General features: G+C 37.2%; 1 protein-coding gene across 1 annotated transcript in view; it reads left to right on the top strand.

Moving 5' to 3' along the window:
• The window catches only part of LOC311170274 (peroxynitrite isomerase THAP4-like), a gene marked incomplete at its 5' end in the record, with an annotated part of 48,605 nt that extends 40,747 nt beyond the window's left edge, over nucleotides 1–7,858 (top strand). The window contains 2 exon segments of the mRNA XM_084232655.1: nucleotides 5,623–5,777; nucleotides 5,779–7,858. Coding sequence (XP_084088781.1) covers nucleotides 5,623–5,777; nucleotides 5,779–7,368 — 1,745 coding nt within the window. The 3' untranslated portion in view covers nucleotides 7,369–7,858.
• Nucleotides 7,859–21,100: the final 13,242 nt, after the last annotated feature.

The raw sequence follows: 21,100 nt of genomic DNA, 5'->3' as shown, positions 1-21,100 counted from the left end.
AACAGATATCCTCCTAGCTTCTGTTGTTATAATAAACACAGTTTCCATTTTGTGGACATAGTGAACTAGCAGAAGAGTTCAGTTACATAATTATATGATTTAAGATATTCCAAAACTCTGGCTAGAGACAATCTATTAATCAGTGCCTTAGTTTTGGATCTTTGGTGAGTATTATGAGAAACCTCCTCTCCTCTCCATTAGGATTTATTTTGCTATCAAGTAATAATATTATATGTAAAAATTATGTATTTTATTCTTTGTTACCATAAATCATTTCCACAATGTCAAATCAACCCAGAGAGGAAAGTTAGTGTATAGAAAGTATCACGCTGCAGAATTGTTCAACTTAGAAAAGAATGCTCGAACTTAGATCAAAATGTATACATCTGTTTTCACTACTTGATGGCGTGATTTAATGTCTATTATTTAATTTTCTTTCACAGATTAAGCAAAAACAAAATGGGAGCCATTCATCAGAGTTAAATGTAGTTATTGCAAAAGAGATTCATCAAACCATATGGTAAATTGTACCAAAGGTGCTTCTTTTGCAACATGTGTTTTCATATATATAGTTTCCCTTGGTCTTTGGGAATGTTAACATTTGCATTCATTCAAGACATTTATTGGCCAACTGGATACTAGGCAATACCTTAGACACTGGAATAAATCAGTGAGCATTTAAATACAAGATTACTATTCTCAATCCTCTCACTGAATTTACATTCCAGTGTTGAGTTCCAGGTGGAAGAGACAGTGAGGGAGACATTGTAAAATAAAACAAACAAGTAAACAAAATAATTTCAAACAATGTCAAATGTGACAAGATAAAACAGGATAATATAAAGGAGAGTGATGGGGGTTACTATGTAATTCAGAAAGGGTTACTGAAGAAAATAATTTAAATCTGAATACTCTGAATATGTCAATAATTTGAAGAGAAAAAAGAACATTCTAGTCAGAATGTTAGAGTAATTAAAAAGTTTCTGTGACAAAGGAAGAAAGTAACAATTATCATAGCAGAAATACATGAAATATACATCAGGAATAAAATAGAAAAGATGATTAAGAGATATTTTTGTGAAAAGACTAACAAAATTGACAAGATGTTAAATAGATTAATTAATTAATTAGAGAGATAAGACACGGAAATGAATGAGGAGACATTGAAACTTACATCATAGAAATAAAAAGGATTAGAGAGACTACTGTACACAATTAAATTTAAAAAATTGGATAATGTAAGAGAAATGAACAAATTCCTAGAACATACAACCTACCAAGACTGAATCATGACAAAATAGTAAATTTGAACAGATTGATAATAAGTAAGGATGCTGAATCAGTAATCAAAACCTCCCAACAAACAAAAGGTCAGAACCAGATGGTTTCTTAGTGAATTCTGCCAAACTTTTAACAAAGATTTAATGCCAGGCTTTCTCAAATTACTCCAAGAAAGTAAAGACTACTAAACTCATTTTATAAAACTATTATTACCCACCAAAGTCAGATAGAGATGTTTCATGTAAAGAAAACTGCATGCCAATATCTCTATGAATACAGATGTACAAATTCTCACATAAGATCAGCAAACTGAATTCAGCAGCACATTAAAAGGATCATACTTCATAGTCAAGCAGGCTTTATACCTGAGATGCAAAGATGTTACAGCATTACAAAAATATATGTGACATGCCATTATAAAAGAAAAATAAAAATCACATGATCATATCACAAGATACAGAAAAAAATCACACAAAATATACCTTTTCAAAATAAAAATATTAAAAAACTGGTATTGAAAGTACCTATCTCAACATAATATAGGACTATATATGTCTACAGTTAACATGTTATTCAATAATAAAATGTTAAAAGTCTTTCTTCTAATATCAGAAACAAGATATCAAGAAAAGGACATAAACTCTTGCTACTTCTATTCAAAGTAGAATAGAAAGTCCTATCCATAGCAATTAGGCAAGAAAAAATAAATAAAAGGAATGACAATTGAGGGACAGAGTCATGTAGGTCAAGGTACTGGGTGGCTGCCACACCAAAATGGAATGATGTGGGATTGATCTGTTCCTGGAGGAGAGGACATTGTTTATACTTGCTAGTGCATTATAATAATAAAGAGCAGAAAGGCATGTAGGTGCTTTCATTATTGTTTTATATAGAGAATACAAACAACGCTTTGCTTTCTGCACCCGGAGAGGGTTAGGGAGATTGGGTAGCCTCCCCCTACCCCAACTCAATATACATAAATACTGCACCATCCTGATCATATATCGGAACAGAGATGTTAAGTCTAGGCTTAAGGGTCAGAGCTGGTCCACATTTGTGTTTTATTTGGCTTAAATAATATTTTGAAAAATAAACTGAAATACATCTTAAGGCCTTCTTGGTGGCACAGGGGTCAAGAACTCAGCTATCAAGTTATCCCCAGCCACTGTAGAACGAGTTCCATTCCCTGCCAGAAAGATAACCCACATGGCGCAGCAGGCCTCTTCTATCTTGCCTGCTGCTCCCCTCAGCAGTGTATTTCAGTCAATCCTCCTGTTCTGCCCCCCTGCTCTGTCTCTGTTGAATCCTCTCACTCTCAGCCCACCACTGGCTTACATCCTAGTTTTTATATGCATAAATAAAAAATCTTTTTTAAAAAGAAATACATGTTAATATTCAAAAATTGGGAGATTTTACATAAAATTGTGGATTTAAAGTTTATCTTAAAAAATGATCATCTGGGAGCAATGACCCCATTTTTTTTCTACAAAAGTCATGTCATTGAGATAGGAAATCATTTTTCATTTTGCTACAGTACCTACTGCTGTATACCATCCCAATTCCATTCTAGTAACTCATTTAAGCATCTTGTTGTTCCTGTAGACTCTTGATTTTATCTTCCCATAGAGAAAACATAAGATAGGTTTGTTCAATGTATATTTTCCAGAAAATGATAGCATTTAATTTTATTTTAATTATCTGGTTACTGTGAGGAAAATAGATTATAGATGGGAGCAGTGGGACCAGAGAAAACAGTTAGGAAGGTAACATAATATCCAAATGAATTTAAATGGTAGATTGGAGGAAAGTAGAAGCAATGGAGATGAAAGAAAATGGACATAACAAATGAAACATGAATTTCTGGTGGATTTGATGGTGCTGGGGTATAACTAAGGGAAAAGGTTGAAGAATAAATATGATTCTAGGTTTAGAAGTTACAAATGTTTTGACTTGAAAATACTGATTAAAGTAGATAGGAATTTAAACATAACATTTAAACTAATGTTACAAGAAATGTGACATTTAAAACTAATATGATTGTTTCTTGATTTTTTGGAACTATTCATAGAGAGCTAGGAATATGCTTAATGTTTTTCATTGAAACATTTCTTATCCATAAATCTAGCACTCAACTGCATTTTGCAGTACTGTCTCTTAAATGTATCATATCAATTTTTCCAGATTTGATTTTTTTCTCTTTTCTTCATAAACTTAAGTAGTTTTTCATGCTACTACTGCCCTTTTTGCTTATGGTTCAGAATATATCTGTTAGGGTACAAGATAAGATTAAGGAAGCTTGATATGGGATGCACAAGATTGAATTCTTTTTCTCTAGTTTATGAATAGTCATGTGCTGGATTATTCTTTGCTTGATGAAATTACCTCAGATAAGTTACTGATTAAAATTTGCTTCCCACATAGTATCACTTAATGGTTCTAACTAGCTACTTAATTACTGCATCTAAGTGAATCAAACATTTTGGGATATTAAGAATATTTGAACATCTTATGTGCTACCATCTTTCAGGGAAGTTGTGGGCTCTAAAAAGAAGGTCTGACAGATTCACAGTCAAATGACTTGAGAAAAGTTGTATATGTGTTGCTAAGGAGCAGAAACCATGGTAGTCACTAATGGAAAGGGACCTAGAACATGACATTCTTTCACTTCTAGATGTGGAATATTGAGAGTCACTATGGTCACCATTGTATTAGAGGGCACCATTGTATTAGAGGGAACATATAGGGCCTCCTGTGTTAGTTTTCTAGGGTTGTTGTAACAAAACACCATAAATTAAGTGGCATAAACAACAGAAATTTGTCTCATGTTTCTGGATGCTAGAAGTTTGTGATCAAGATGTGAGTAAGGCCACGTTTCTGCTAGGGGAGAATCTGTTCCAGGTCTCTCTTCTAACTTCTGGTGGTTCCTTTGTCTATCGCAGCATAATAGTCACATGGCATTCTCTCTGTGTCCAAATTTACCCTATTTTTTTTAAAGATTTACCCATCTATGCATAAAAGAGCTGCGGTACAGTCCAGAGATGTGGGAGGTGAGAGGATCCACCAGAGACAGAGTGGGGAACAGAACAGGCAGACTGATGAAATACACTGCTGAGGGGAGCAGTGGGCGAGACGGGAGAGGTCCGCTAGCCATGTGGGCTTTTTCCTGGCCGGTTGGGGATGCATCCCACGCTGCAGAGGCTACAAATCGCCTCACAGTGCGGCACCCAACCCCTTGCACCACTGGGGAGGCCCCAAATTTCTCCTTTTTATATGGATAGCAGACATGCCATTTTGGGAGCTGTGGCTTTGAGGAGAATTCATATCCATTCCTTTTCTAGCCTCTGGAGGCTGACTACATGCCCTGACCCATGTCCCCTCCTCCACCATCAAAGTCAGCAACAGTGTCTCCCTCTGATCATTCTTAGTCATCTCTCTCCCTGACCACAGCTAGAAAAGTTCTTTGCTTTGACGTAAATTATTGTATTAAATTGGACCCACTTTGATAAACCCACATCCTCGCCCCATCCCAGGTATATGACCTTAATGACAGCTGCAAAGTTTCTTTTGCCATATAAGGTAATATGTTCACAGGCTCCAGAAGACATGGTCATCTTTAGAATTTTACTATTCTGCCTTCTTCATGAAGATTTGTTCCTATTCTGTGGCCACATTCAATCTGGAAACTGTAGCTACCTATCAATATACTACAGTGAATATTTGTGCAAAAAATAATTGTTGATCGATTGATTAGAAATATATGAATGAATAAATCTCACAAAAATAGTCTCAGTGTATCCAAACTAGTGTCATACCATACCACGTACCATGTCAATTCTGAACAAGCCATGCAACTGATCTTTGGCAAAATGAGAAACACCTGCAAGTACTGAGATGACTTAAAATATGTCTTAGAAGCCAAATCAGAGTTGTTTTTCCTTAGAGCAAAGCAAAGGGTAAAATTAATGGTTAAAATGAAGACAAACTAGGACTTGAAGAAGGGAGGGATAAATAGGCCGAAAATAGAGAATTTTTTGGAGCACTAAAATTATTCTGTCAAAATCCATTAGAGTTATTTGTCAAAACCATAGAATATACAAAACCAACAATGAACCTCAGTGTCAACTATGACCTCTGGGTGATAATGATATGATAATGTAGGTTCACAGATTGCAGCAAATACACCACTATGTAGCAGATGTTGATGATCACAGAAGATAAATATGGGGGCAGGGAGTACATGGGAATTCTTACTTTCCACTTAGTTTTGCTATGAGTCTAAAACTTCTTTAAAAATTAAGTCTTAAAAATAAATGAATACAAAGATCAAAATTTGACATAAAGGTTCAAGCATAAGAATATACAATAATTTAGCCCCTCGGGGCGGTCCGCTCTGCTCCAACCGGCAGGGCAAGGGGGAGAAACGCGCCCTCTCCTTCCACAGGTTCCCCCTCAAGGACTCGAAGCGTCTGATCCAGTGGCTAAAAGGGGTTCAGAGGAAACAACTGGACCCCCACCAAGTACTCCTTTCTCTGCAGCGAGCACTTCACCAAAGACAGCTTCTCCAAAAGGCTGGAGGACCAGCACCGCCTGCTCAAGCCCATGGCCGTGCCCTCCATCTTCCACCTGGCTGAGAAGAAGAGGGGGGCAGGAGGCCATGGGCGCCCCAGGAGAAGGGACAACAGGAAGGCCTCGGGGGTCCCAAGGGGCCGGGTGAGCGAAGCAGATGTGAAGGGAGCTGCGGGGCCGTCGGCGTCGACCTCAAGTGAGAGCCTGATGGCCAAGCCAGAGCCCCGCAAGGGGAAGCGAGCCCCCCCAAAGGGGGAGACGGCCCCCAGGGCCTCCCCAGAGCCTGCAGGCCGGGAGCTGGCGCAGCCGCCTGTGGAAGGAGCCTCGGGAGAAGGAGCCGGCCCCGAGCCGGGCGGCCAGGTCGACACAGGCGCGGCTGCTGGTGAGGAGACCGCCCCCGCCCCTGCCGGGGGACTGGTCGACAGAAGTGGCATCTCCATGGATGACTTTAGCCCCCCAGGATCAGGGGCCTGCAAATTCATTGGCTCGCTCCATTCCTACAGTTTCTCCTCCAAGCACACCCGAGAGAGGCCTTCTGTCCCCCGGGAGCCTGTCGACCGAAAAAGGCTGAAGAGAGACGTGGAGCCCGGCTGCAGTGGGACCCGCCCAGGGCAGGACAAGGGCTTGGCTCAGAATCCCCCTAGTCCGTCCCTCACGGCGACGCCGCAGAAGCCCTCCCAGAGCCCCTCGGGCCCCCCCACCGATGTCACCCTGAAGCTGGCCTCAGAAGCCGTGCAGAGCGAGCACAGCGACGCCAGCCCCATGTCCATCAACGAGGTCATCCTGTCGGCGTCGGGGGCCTGCAGGCTCATCGACTCCCTGCACTCCTACTGCTTCTCCTCCCGGCAGAACAAGAGCCAGGTGTGCTGCCTGCGGGAGCAGGTGGAGAAGAAGAACGGCGAGCTCAAGAGCCTGCGCCAGCGGGTCAGCCGCTCCGACAGCCAGGTGCGCCGGCTGCAGGAGAAGCTGGACGCGCTGTGGCGGGTGAGCGAGCCCTTCCTGAGCAGCCTGCTGCCCCCCAGCCGAGAGCCCCCCAAGATGAGCCGAGTGGTGGAGCCGCTGTCCTGGATGCTGGGCACCTGGCTGTCGGACCTGCCGGGCGCTGGCACCTTCCCCACGCTGCAGCCCTTCCGCTACTTGGAGGAGGCGCACATCTCCCACGTGGGCCAGCCCATGCTGAACTTCTCGTTCAACGCTTTCCACCCTGACACCCGCACGCCCCTGCACCGCGAGTGCAGCTTCATTCGGCCCGAGCCCGATACCAACAGGGTGGCCTTTGTCAGCGCCCAGAACACAGGCCTCGTGGAGGTGGAGGAAGGCGAGGTGAACGGGCAGGAGCTGAGCGTGGTGTCCTACTCCGTGGCCAGGATCTCCTTTGCCAAGGAGCCCCATGTGGAGCAGATTACCCGAAAATTCAGGCTGAATTCTGAAGGCAAACTTGAACAGACCGTCTCCATGGCAACCACTACCCAGCCCATGACTCAGCATCTTCACATCACCTACAGGAAGGTGGCCCTGTGACCAGGCAGGCCTGGCCTCTGTGGGGTCCGGCCAGTGTGGGTGCACGCGGGCCTCAGGGTTCCCCAGTGTCGCCACGTGACCCTGTTACGGCTTAGAAAAAATAAATAAAAGGTCTTTATTTAAAAAAAAAAAAGAATATACAATAATTTAAAGCCTCACTTGTAAAACAGAACTATCAAGTCAATGAATCATAACAAAACCTATGTTGACTTTTGATGAAAAGAGAGAAGTCCAGAATAGTAGTCTATGAATATGAAGAAGAACATGAAATAATAGTAATAGCAAAAAGCAATGACCAGGAAATGAGGAGACCAGGGTTCTATTTCTAAGTTTTGACCTGGTCACCTAGCCATCATCATAACCACGATGTTTGTCTTCATGTTTCTGGGTCATAATTCTCTTGTTTGTAAATAAAGTACAGAGAGTAATCTTTGAGCACTCTTAAAGAAATTCAAATTCTAAATTTGTGAATGAATGTTCAAAGGTTTAAGTAACCACCAGGAACAATAGCACTCATAGGAGGCAGTATTTTTCACTTGATGTAAGAAAAAGGTTAAGACAAAAAAAGACTGGGTTTAAACCTTTACTCTGCAAGTTACAATTTGTGTCACTTGTAAGTGACTGAAATTTTCTGATTTTCTGTTTCTTTGTATTTATTACAAAGATAGTAAAAATCACCTCATTTGAGTTATAACTAGAAAGAGAAAAGTAAGATAAAATAGATTGTAAATAATAAAAAATAATAATATAGGCGTTAATATGAATGACAGGTGCTATCTTAAATGTATTTGTAATTAGTTTTCTTAATGTCAATCCACTAAAAATAGGGCCTGTTATTTCTCTATTGAATAGTCGAAGAAATTGAAGCATAGATAAGTTATATAACTTCAAGAGTACAAGGTTAGTAAGTGGAAGATTCAAGGTTTGGCTGAATGCTGTGGCTCCAATTTTTTTTTTACAAAACTAGTACAAGTAATTCCTCTTTCCCAAAGTTCCCACTCCTTTTCTTCTGTTCCACCCTATCCAAAACATTGGCTTAGGAAATTGACAGAACCTCTCCATTGCTGCAGAGCTAATAATTTACTACCATGGTTAATTGGGGTGATCCTGTTATGTAGGACTCATGCCACATAATTTTCATTTTGTGAAAAATATAATATTTCCATATGTAAGACATTATTTTGTAAATTATTACTTCATCAGCAAGGCACCTTTATGAGCTCCCTGAAAAAGTAATGTGAACTTACTAGATGATGATAACTTTTCGAGATGAAAAGAAATCTGACAGTACATTAAATCTGATTGTTACTTAATGCAGATGAAGAAATGAAGGTGCAAAACTATAAACTGGCTTGTCCAAGTTTATACAACTAATAGTAAATAGCTTACCCACATGCATTTATCCTGCTAGTCTTAATATTTTCAATATACTAGTCACTTGTCAAGACTGACACATTCTCAAATTACATTAGGTAAAACAAAAGAATTAGTAAGTTAAGATCATACACCTTAATAATTAAAAAAGAAGAGATTCTAGCATCGTCTGGCTGGCAAAATAACCCATTCTTCCAACACCTGCTACATTGTAGTGATGGTGTCCATTTTGTAGCTTAAAGTCGTGAAGAATTAATGCTGTTATTACACTATGTTTCAGCTTTCATTTTACTCTTATTTTATTTCACTGTGATTTTTATTAACTAAATCTCTCACTGCTGTTTGAATGTGAATGTTTACTGAACACTTAAATTCGGGGCTATTACTGAAAGTATTTCTGTTACCTTGTTTATTCTTAAGTCATAATTTTAATACTGCATGTTTTTATTTCATCAGTAATGTTCCCTTTTATGCAGACTTTAAACATGCAATCATGAGAGCATTCCTTATCCAGGCTGACCTAAATAGTTACAAACCTAACTGAATGTGTAAGATTCTGAAGCTTTTTCTTACTCTATATTTACCTAAGAGGATGAACAGCTGTCTCTCAAGCAAACAATGTAATCTTTACCATCCTGACACAAGAGAATTATATTCTTTTGAAGAGAACTCTAATAGGTACTAAATGTCAAAAATGTATTTCAAAATCCTTAAAAATTCAACTTCAACTGAAATAACTAAGAACCTAATATTAAGGTTTTCTTATGTCTCTCAGAGTAAAATAATTGATGACTCTACCCAGTGTATCTGTCAGTTAGCTTTACCTTAGAATTTCTGAGATAACTTCAGCACAAATACTCCTTCAAGAAGCTTATTTAAATGAGCACTGCAGTGATTAAAAATCTTATTTCCTCTCCCTTTCATTAAATCAATTGTAAGCCATGTCACTGATTACTATGGCCATCCAGATATTGCCTTGTGCTATTACTACATTTCAGTTTTCAAACGTGATTTTGCTAATATGCTTTCTTTTCTGTCATTTCAACTGCATTATTTTCTGGTATGAGAAATCAAGATACATTAGGGGCAGCCATAGATCCTAAAGAGATGCAATTGATTCTTAGGATAAAAGAGCCTCTATCTAGCACATTTTAGCATAAACAGATACTATGATCCACATTCCTGAAGACAGATAAAATCCATGAAAGCACAGATTTAGATGTACATCTCAATGTTGCAGTGATAGTTTCCCATAAATATGCATATAAGCTAAAATGAAAATAAATATAGCATTTCAAACTGCCACTGCAGAGGCAGGTATGGGAAGACAGCCAACTTTTTCTTAACTGCAGTTTTGTCCTTTTAGCCAACTGAACATTCTTGGAGAGGCATCATGTATATGGTGAGCTAGCATTTAATCAAGGAGAGCACCTTAACATTCAGACCCTGTAGCTTCTCTGACAGTCTCTTTGGAACAATTTCTAAAGACTAGGCGGTATCTTTAATTGTGAACAAGTAAACATTAGTCTGGATCATGTGAACAATTCAACAGATGAAATGAGACAGAAGTTTTCTCTGCAGGTGGGTTAACAGCTGCTGCCAAATACCTCTCCATCCTCACATCTTAGAGCAAGTCTTATACCAGATAGGTTAAATAATTTTCTCTGTCATGAAGTCTCAAGAGCTGAAAAGTTCTGTTTCTCATGAAAAATGTGATTGATGCCAACGGCTAGGGAGGCCCTTTGATTTTCTAAAAGACCAAGTCTTTAATTTCTGAAACAATACTGTTTCACTTTGTAAGTTGTATTTAAGATATCTCCTATTTTTTTTCTAAAGTTGAAATCATTGGAAAGATTAGTCCTCTAAATTTAATTGCCTATAATTTTGCTATCAAGACAGCCCATCAAAGTGCTCTACAAACAGAGGAGTGATTGAAAATGAAAGACAAGTGTCTAGCTATCTGTAAAACTAATTTGAGCTCTAAATTAGAATCATCCTGTTTAGCTTTGCTTGGATCATCTTCATTTGCATTTTTGTGTACATATCACCCCCAAAATGCATATCTATCTTTCCCACATGTCTCTAACATTATGTTAAAGATGATGCCATAATGCATCTCTAGGGCAGAGCTTGCAATCAGTTTGATTTTCAAGAGTCAAATCCCAACTATAGGTAATGAACAAAATCAGGACTGTTGTTGATTTAAAGATCTCTAAATATGTAGTTGAGACCAGGAAAAAGAAAAATGAGAATAAAAAGGTAACCAAAAATTAATATAAGGTTATTTAAGGACATCTTTGTAACTTTTTGGAGACCCATAAAGTGGCTGACTAATCCTCCAATTTCTCCCATCTCAGCCATAATGAGCTTCATGCCATCCTTCTAGAATACACACTTGCTCAATTTTTACCTTATTTTAAAAAGCACTAACCTTCCTGTTTTAGTAGTTGTAACTTCAAGTAAGAATGTCAGCAGAAGAGGATAGGAAATGCTAAGTCATGTTATGTTGCCCAGTGACCCATGAGCCTCTTCTACTCAGGAATTTTATATCAGCATTGGCCCAGGTTGGACTGGCACTGCCATACCAGCAATGGCACACATGTTTGATGTGTGATATTTTTAGTAGTGTAGTTTTGCTAAAATTGGTGATAAAATAAACACAAAGTAAAGGTGAACAAACTATAGTATTTTTGCAAGTACAAAATTACTTTGAGGTTATAATTTTTGAGCTTTTGGGCTTAACAGATTACTGGGAATGTGTCTAGCTGGGAAACTCTAGTTAATTTTAAGTCCATTGAATTACAGAAACCTTTTTTTTTTTTTTGAATGAATCACTGATATTGAAAACTGATGGAGTAAATTTGGAAATCTATCAGGATGTTACTAAAGTTAAGGAAAGAAGATTTGCTTCATTTTAATTTATATGTGAATATAGAGGAACAAAACAATGGAACAGTCAAACCTAAATGGAAATAAACCCTAGAAATCTGTATAACTCTACAGTTGGGGCTGCTAGAAGTACAGGGTAAAGATAGGAAGCAACTTGGGGAGACAACTCAATGGGCTATGCAGTGGATATGAGTGTTTTGATGGTGGGTGTAGAGTGGTAAGATACATCTGAAAAGGCCTGAATCTACACTTCTCAGTCATAGACAGTGCTGTAAATCAACATTACCTCAATAATTATAGTACAATTAAAATAATTATTAAAAATAAAAATAAATTATCCATTCAATTAAAAATGAAATAAAAAAGCTCAAGAACTTCAGATGCCTACTACCATTTAAAAAATAAAACTTTGTGATTCAGTCCCAGAAAAGTTGTGAATCAACCCCACAGGGAGTCTTTAGTTGAAATGTATCATTAGCATTTCTCCAAGTTAAGAGTCAGAAGTCTAGGCTTTTAAACATCCTATTGATTAAACATAAGCTGTGGGTTACTTCTAGAAGGAGGCACTACCTTAGGCAATGCGGTTTGATTTTTGTTTACACTGTTATTTAGTGGTTATCTCAAACAGGATATCAGATGGTCTTATTGAAGTCTCGTCTTGGCAGTGGAATAAGTAAGTCCTATCATGCTCAAAGATATATTAGGAGAGGGAATGATTCATAGCATTCACAAAGTTATATCTTATTTTCTACAATGTGATTTTCCACAGTTTGCCTGACTCATGTAAACCATTATCATATCTATGAAAACTTCCTTGACTTTTCACATATAATTTGGCCATTCCCTGTTTATATCACTACTTAATCTTTTGCAGACACAAATTAAGACATGCAGTCATTCCAAAGTTTCATTATCGCATACTTTTGCATATTGGTCTTTTGTACTATACGCTCAGCTGTTTGAAGAAAAGAACCATACTTTTTCATCTTTGTGTTTTTTATTGCCTAACAAAGGACCAAGCATATGGAATATGCTTTTTTTAAAAAAAAGGTGGGGGTCTCCCCGATGGCGCAGCAGGTTGAGTGCTGCATTGTGAAGCTGTCTGCAGCCTCTGCAGCGCAGGTTCAATTCCCAGCTGGCTGGAAAGAAACTCACATGGCGTGACAGACCTCTCCTGCCTTGCCCGCTGTTCCCCTCAGAAGTATCTTTGGTCCGTCTGCCTGTTCAGCTCCTAGCTCTGTCTCTGGCAAATTCTCTCACCCTCTTGCGCCTCTGACCCGTACCCCAGTTCTTGTATAAATATAAATAAAAATAAAAAATAAAAATAAAATGATGAGTGGACAAATTGCAACAAAAAATTCTGAATCTGCCAACATTAACTAAATTAAGCAGAGAACTGATGAATGTCTCCTATGTGACAGGTAATAGAGCAAAGTGGAAGAATAAAAATTTCTAAAAGTAGCATAAGAGTGTACAGTTTAGATAACACAAAATAAAGCAAGGAAAATTTGAAACAAAAGAATTTATGTTTTATAAAACTTATCAAAAATATTAACAATTTTCTTGTAGGAGAATGTTCAAGGAATAAGATATGATAACTGTTGGAAGAACTGAAAAGTCTTCATGAAGATTGTAGCATTTAAGTTTGGCCTTGATTTTCTGTAAGTGAATGTGATCAGTTTTGGATTGTATGCTGGTTCAAGTGCCCTGAAGCAGCACCAAGAGGAAATTAATGTGGGATAGATTTATTTGGCAAAATGCCTATGAAGAAGAGAAGAAAAGTAGCAACAATGGGTAGAGAGACCCTTCAGAAAATGATGCAGATCTGATACTCATGAAAGAGAGAGGAGTGAGTAGGTAAAACCTCAAACTGAAATGAAGTCTCAAAGTCTTAATCAGGCTGACAGAGAAGCCTCAGAACAAAAATTGTTTATTGCAGGGAAGCTGTCATTGGTCTTCGGGAACAGTCCAGGAACAGTCTGGCCTTAGTGTAAAAACTGTGCTAGATCCCAGAAAGGTGACAACTGAAGGCTGCCTTCAGTCTGTACCTCAAGTTCTCTCTTTAAGGAAATCTGAAAAATGGATGATGGTACAGAGAGACACAGAACATTTTTCAGAAGAGGGAACAACATGGCTGAAGACACGGGGATATGCAGTTGAAATCTTTGGCTGCAAAAAATACCACCACTGGCCTCTATGCTAAGCAGTAATGAAAAGCAATTTTCCAAGTTCCATTGCTATTTTAGTTATTTCCCTGTGTGTATTTTGTCAGTTTGTTTATACGTTGTGCTTTTTTCTATTGCACAAAAAACAAAGCCAAGTACCCAGCAGCCATCATGACTGAGCTATGGCTGAAGAAAAGATAAAAGAAATGCCAGGGGTTCTTATTTTTCTCACAAATAGTACTCAACCACAATGCCGTGTTACTTTCTAATCCATATCTCCTCACATTGTGTCCCTTTCAACAAAACTGTAAGACTCTCAGTCAGTTTCATTGCATGTTCTTTTCCAACATGAAACATTTTTAACACCGAACAAGAATAATTCCAAACTAGTTCACATATGGATGTGTTGGTAAAATATTTGTTGCTGCATCTGCGTGCCAGTCTTTTTCCACCTTTTACAGAAAAGCAGGTTTTGACAGGTGGTTTATGTTTTTGATTAGAAATAGCTGATTTCTCTGAAAGACAATAAGAAGCACATGAAAGGATGTTCTAAATACTGCAAAATTTTCCTGGGAATAATTTATTTGTGTAAGTTTAAAGTAGCCCTACTGATGCCTTGGCTGTGGGAAACTAACTGAGAGCAGACGCTGGGCCTCAATTTTGTTATTTCTCTCAGCTTCCTCTGACAATGTGTGCTGCACCCTCAGAGCTGTGAAAATTCTTTTAAAAGTGCTGTGATTTCCAACTGTATTGATGGAATAAGAGACTTTCTTCCAATAACATCTTCCTGAACTTCGAAAACAAACTTCTGGGCTTGGCCCTCCTGATTATCTGTCAGCAGTAGAACATGCCTGGGGAGGGCAGCCACACATCCCTTAACATCCTCACTTAATGAATCAGAGACAACTCTACCCACATCCCTAACACAAAATCAGCAGGAAGTCTGACCAAAGCAAGTGATCTCTGATATTGCGTCTCCTGGTACCAGTGATGGCCCCAAAAAACGGCAAATGGAGGGGACTTAAGTACTCTCAGAGGAAACCAATGGCTGGAATAGAGCCATTCACATGGCTGGGTGTGATCTATATGCAAAGATTCAAGATCTAGGTCCTCACTGAGCATTTCAGCATGTCTCCTAGGTTTCCAGAAGGGAAAGTGAAGCAGAAATGTGTTTATAGCATACTAGAGTAGAGGGGAAGGATGCATGAAAGGGTCAAGGTGGTGACCTGCCTAAAAACATTCTTTCCACTCTGGTATCTAAGAAACATGAAACAGCTCACATGCTAACAAATGTGTGAGAGTAGAGTTAGGAAGTGAAACGAGTGAGAGAAATCCCTAAACAAATTCAATATAGTGTTTATTTTTAAATAATGTCAGTAAGACATCTCTTTATGTTTGGTTTATTTTTAATTTTGTTTTTAACTATGCTTATGAGATATTCTCTATGATGATTATTTTCAGAACCATTTACTGAAAGTATTCTTCATTTGGGGGAAAAAGTGAAAATATTCAAATATCAGTCCACAAATATTAACATCAGAGACTAAGAATTCTCTTTTCTAGAAACATTTTTCACTTTCTGAGAGGAAACAGATCTTGCCCTACTGGGATTTGAACTAAAGAACTTCAGTTCCCTAAGCAGTTGCTACTTCACAGTACTGCAAAACAGTTTACTTGGAATAAATGAATCCCTGATTAATCTAATTTATATTAAAAATAGCACAGATGTGTTCTGAATTTCTAGGCAAAAGATGAATCAACATTCATTGTCTATCATAAATGCTGCACTTTTTAGGACTTCAAATTCAGAACACCTCTGCTCACAGAGTGATAAAGCCCTGTAATATGTAGGATAATATCAAATTGGGGTCCAAAAAACCCATCTTCTAGACTCTTCAAAGTCCATGCTTCTTATCCACCTTGTCCTGACCCATAAAAATACCTTTGACAGAGCAAAGAACTAAAACTAAAGAAATTAAAATTTGTGAGACTTTCCTAAGAAACAGTCATATTTCCCCCTTTAAAATTTGTATTGGTTATTATGTTTTGCCTTTCCTTTCTAATACTTGCTTTTTTTAGTAGCCCTTGCTTTTAAGAATATCAATAATTGATTCTAGAATATAAAATTCTTTTACCATGGTTGATTCAACTTTGATATTTTTTTGAATGTCATCTTCTTTGAATCTACTACGGTAAAATGTAGTCTTCTTATCACATGTTTTCTGTTCCATAAACGTAGTTATTCTCATCACTGACTGATCTATTCTCCAACATCTTTACCTTCAGTACCATTACCACAATTTCCCAAATTTCTCTATTATTTCTTTAACTTTTGCACATATCCTTTGTGTATCCCTTCCTAGACATGATTTTTATCTTGTTCCCTCTTGTGAACTCTTGAGGCTGGTGCACCAAACTGACAAATTAATTCACTTTGCCATTCACTTTCCATTGAGAAACAAATACACATTCCAGTCTTTTGCAATTCTTTGTTTATATGCACAGCTCTATAATCAAAAATAACATTAAAATCTCCTTTACTAATAATTTTTTATTAGCAACTCTGATATAGAAAAGTTATATATATATTAAATATATATGAAATAGTGGTTCTTTCTAATGTTGAAAAAGAAAGGGGGGGTGGAGGAAATAGCATTGGATTCATTCAACATATCAACAGATGAACCAAGTGCTGGGGGATCCAGATGGGGAAACCAGCTATAGTTGGTAAGATCAAGAAAAGTTTCTTGGTGAAGTTGTATTTTAGTTTGGCTGTTGGTGGGTATGGTTTAAGTGTAGGGCATTGGAATCTGGTACTTAGTGAGCTCTGGATTCTTAAAGCTGCTAACAGGAATGATACTCTCAGAGAAAAACAGGCACAACAGCAAACTGGAGAACAATGCACAGGGTGAGAAATGTTAGCTAACAGTCCTATTCAGAATGTGCAGATTAATAAGTAAATCCTTGTTGCTATAAACTGAAAGTGAATTTTTGAAACTGCAGGAAGCTCTTCTCTTAATTTAGACCTAAAATGGACTAACTGCATAGTCTTGGAAAATTATCCTTTCCTACTTTTTTCTTTTGGGGCTTTTGCCTCTTTTCCCATTTATAGCATGTTTTAGAATATCATTTATTCTAAACAAATGACAAATATTATAATGTACTGCTACTCATTCATTAATCTATTTGGCCTATATATTTTGAGTACCTAATGTATTTCTGATACATTTATTTAACAATTTAAGTTATTGAAACAAAGTACTTCAGACTTCTTTACAAAGTCCTATACTTCTGACAAAACACATAAATGTGTTGTCGCTGAAAAATTTCTGCTATAAAGCTGAAATTATAGATTTTAGTATTTGATGAATCTGTATCATGGTTTCCAAATAAACCTGGAAGGATTTAGGCAGATTGCTTTTTCTTTCTTTTTATCAAATAATATTGTTTGCTTCTTTTTTCTCTTAGGGAAAAATAAAAGAAAATGAGGAAAAATTCAAATAATCAGCAACAAAAGAGAAGATTGAAAACATAAATTATATCTCAATAAAGTTAGCACAAAAGCCCAATTTATAATATTACAAAAGTACTAGAACATGAGACATATATATATATATATATAATAAGAAACACTTAGGAATTTCTTCTCATACAAATATGGAGAGGTGATACTTTAGTATACTGGAAAACAGTGTTAACTATTCTAGTTGAGAAGGAATCAACCCTGATCTGCTTGTAACACATGGTTTGACAATTGATTGGATACCATATAAGTGTAATCAAAGCACTCATATTGCTCCTGTTTTCTGAGTGAACAGCTTTCCAAGAAGACTTACTTCAGCAGTAGCTGAGGTAACTTTTTACTAGTTACAAATTGTTGGATCCCTATGTCTAGCATTTACTCCCTGGGATATCTGGAGATAAAATACCTATTTCTTAGGATTGTTGTGGTGATTATAAGAGTTATTATATTAGCAAGATGGTAAGTGAAATACAATGGATTTGTTCTGCTCATCATCACCTGCAATTCTAAGACCCATACATCTGGCCTAAAGAAAAAGCAAAAGTTAACCAAAGGGATGAGTAGATTAAAAATTTGAGAATAGTTCTCATTATATCCATCTCTCTCTCTCTCTCTCTCTATATATATATATATATATCATAAAAGACAAATATGGAAATATGCCAAATTAAAAGAGGCTAAAAGACATGACATCAAAGTATACATGACACTAGACCAAGTCTTGTCCTAGAGGTGAAAAAAATCCTATGAATGATACTATTGTTCAACTGGAAGACAGATGATACAGTAGCTTATGGTAACATAGCATCAGTTAATACATTAGAGTTAGGCCTCCCTGGTGGCACAAGGAGTTAAGATGCAACCTATGAAGCAATCCGCGGCCACTGCAGCATGAGTTCGATCCCCGGCCAGGACTACCACATGGTGCAGTAGACCTCTACTGACTCTCCCGCTGCTCCCCTCAGACCATCAGTCAGTCTGCCTGTTCTGTTCCCCACTCTGTCTCTGGTGAGTCCTCTCAAACCGCCCCCCCCCCACACACACACCTTTGGCCCCTATAGCCCAGTTCTTGTATGCATAAATAAATAGATCTTCAAAAAAAAAAAAAAACACTAGAGTTGATAAGTGTACTCTTGCTTAATAAAATAGTATAACCGCTAGAAAATACCGATTGAAGTACTTAAGCAGCCATAATAAATGTAATTTAATCTCAAATTGTTCAGGGAAAAGTGCTGTGTATGTGTAAGGGAAAAAGACAGTATAAGATAACACATAAAGAAAGAAAGAAAGAAGAACAATAGGTGAATCTGGGCAAAGGATAAATGGCTATTTTTTACTATACTGATTTTTGCAATTTTTCAAGACTGAAATTATTTACAAATAAAAAACTAAAATGAAAACCAAAAACAAATTTCATAAGACATATACTAAATATGCTAAAGGAATTCTTTCTAGAGAAGAAAATTATTTGATAACAATTTTTTCACAAAAATGACAGAAAAACAAAAGAATGAAGAGCAACAAAAAGTGTAAATGTATGGGTACATATAAATGATCATAACTTGTATCCAACAAGTTGATATCATCCAGATTAATTGAAAGCACATGCAGAATTAAAAATATGAGAGGCACAAAAAAGGAAGAGAGTAAAGTTATAGAACAATTTAATCCACCTTTTTACTTATTTTTTCTAGTTTTATTGTCAGTATGGTACTTTTGTTATATTCATTTTTTTTTTGCCTAGAGAAAACACATCAAGTGATTTTATTTTTTTAATTTTGTTTAAATTTTATTTTTATATTCCCCATACAATTACAACCCCCTTATTATGACCCCAAGCCCTCCTTTCCCCACCCCTCACACCCCATAGAGTGTCTCTGGTTCATAGTTGTTTGTTGATTTTGATATTTTCTTTCTTATAGTTATTCCTTTTCCTGGTCCCTTATTTAAGTTTTCTAGATTCCTGCTATGAGTGAGACCATCCGGTATTTTTCTTTTTCTTTCTGGCTTATTTCACTGAGTATGATCCCTTCCAGCTCCATCCATGTTGCTGCAAACGGCATGTGTTTATCTTTTTTGAATGCTGGGTAATATTCCATGGTGTATATGTACCACATCTTCCCAAAAACTCCACAGAAAAAGTAATTCAACTCATCAATCAGTTCAGTAAAGTGGCAGGATACAAAATCAACACGCAAAAGTCAGTAGCCTTCCTATACACATACAATAAATCTGAAGAAGAAGAAATTAAAAAAAAATCCCTTTTATTATCAAAACAAAAATACTTGGGAATAAATCTAACAAAAGAGGTAAAGGACCCATACAAAGAAAACTATAAAACACTGTTAAAGGAAATAGAAGACACAAAGAAATGGAAAGACATCCGCTGCTCATGGATTGGAAGAATAAACATTATTAAAATGGCCCTCCTACCAAAGCAATATACAGATTCAATGCTATTCCAATAAAAATTTCAATGTCATTCTTCAAAGAAATAGAACAATTATTCATGAAATTCATATGGAATCACCAAAAACCCCAAATAGCCAAAGCTCTCCTGAAAAAAAAAGAAGGGAATGGAGGCATCACACTCCCAGACTTCAAACTATACTACAAAGCCATAATCATCAAAACTGCATGGTACTGGAACAAGAACAGACACACAGACCAATGGAATCAAATAGAAAATCCAGAAATAAACCCACAGATTTATGGTCAACTAATCTTTGACAAAGGAGCAAAGAATATGCATTGGAGCAAAGAAAGTTTGTTCAATAAATGGTGCTGGGAAAACTGGGTCACTACATGCAAAAGAATGAAGCTTGACTACTACCTAACACCATGCACAAAAACCAACTCAAAATGGATTAAAGAACTGGACATAAAACCTGAAATCATAAAATACATAGAAGGAAATATAGGTGAAACACTACATGATATGCATATCAAAGACATCTTTACAGACACATCACCCAAAGCAGTGATAGTGAAGGCAAAGATAAACAGCTGGGACTACATCAAACTAAAGAGCTTCTGCACAGCAAAAGAGACAATAACAAAAACGAAGAGAAACCCCACCAACTGGGAGAACATTTTTGCACACAACACTAATGATAAAGGACTGATCACAAAAATCTACATAGAGCTGATGAAACTCAACAAAAACAGAAAATAATCCAGTCAAAAAATGGGCAGAAGAGCTAGAAAGAAACTTCTCTGAAGAGGAAATGCACATGGCCAACAGGCATATGAAAAAATGTTCAGCATCACTTGTAATCAGAGAAATGCAAATCAAAACTACAATGAGATACCATCTTACACCAGTGAGAATGGCACATATTAAAAAAAACTAGCAACAACAAATGTTGGTGAGGTTGTGGAGAAAAAGGAACTCTCCTGCACTGTTGATGGGAGTGCAAACTGGTCCCACCACTATGGAGAGCTGTGTGGTGATTTCTTGACCTACTAAACATAGAGCTTCCATATCTAGCAATTCCACTCCTAGGTATTTACCCAAAGGACACAGAAACATCAATTCCAAAGAGCACCTGCACCCCTATTTACAATAGCTAAGCTTTGGAAACAACCCAAATGCCCAAAAGTAGATGACTTTTGTTATATTCAAAGGAAGTCACTGTAATACTGATATATTTTAATTTTTCATAACAAATTATTCTCTTCTTGAAATTAATCCAAATGTTTTTTCAAGTAATCTAACTCTTATAAGATCAATGCTTAATATATGCTACATCCTTTTCCATTTTTCTTTTATATACAAATA

This window comes from Talpa europaea (assembly GCF_964194135.1).
Source record: "Talpa europaea genome assembly, chromosome: 4".
Classification (NCBI taxonomy): Eukaryota; Metazoa; Chordata; class Mammalia; order Eulipotyphla; family Talpidae; genus Talpa; species Talpa europaea.
This window is presented reverse-complemented; position numbering and strand designations above follow the sequence as displayed.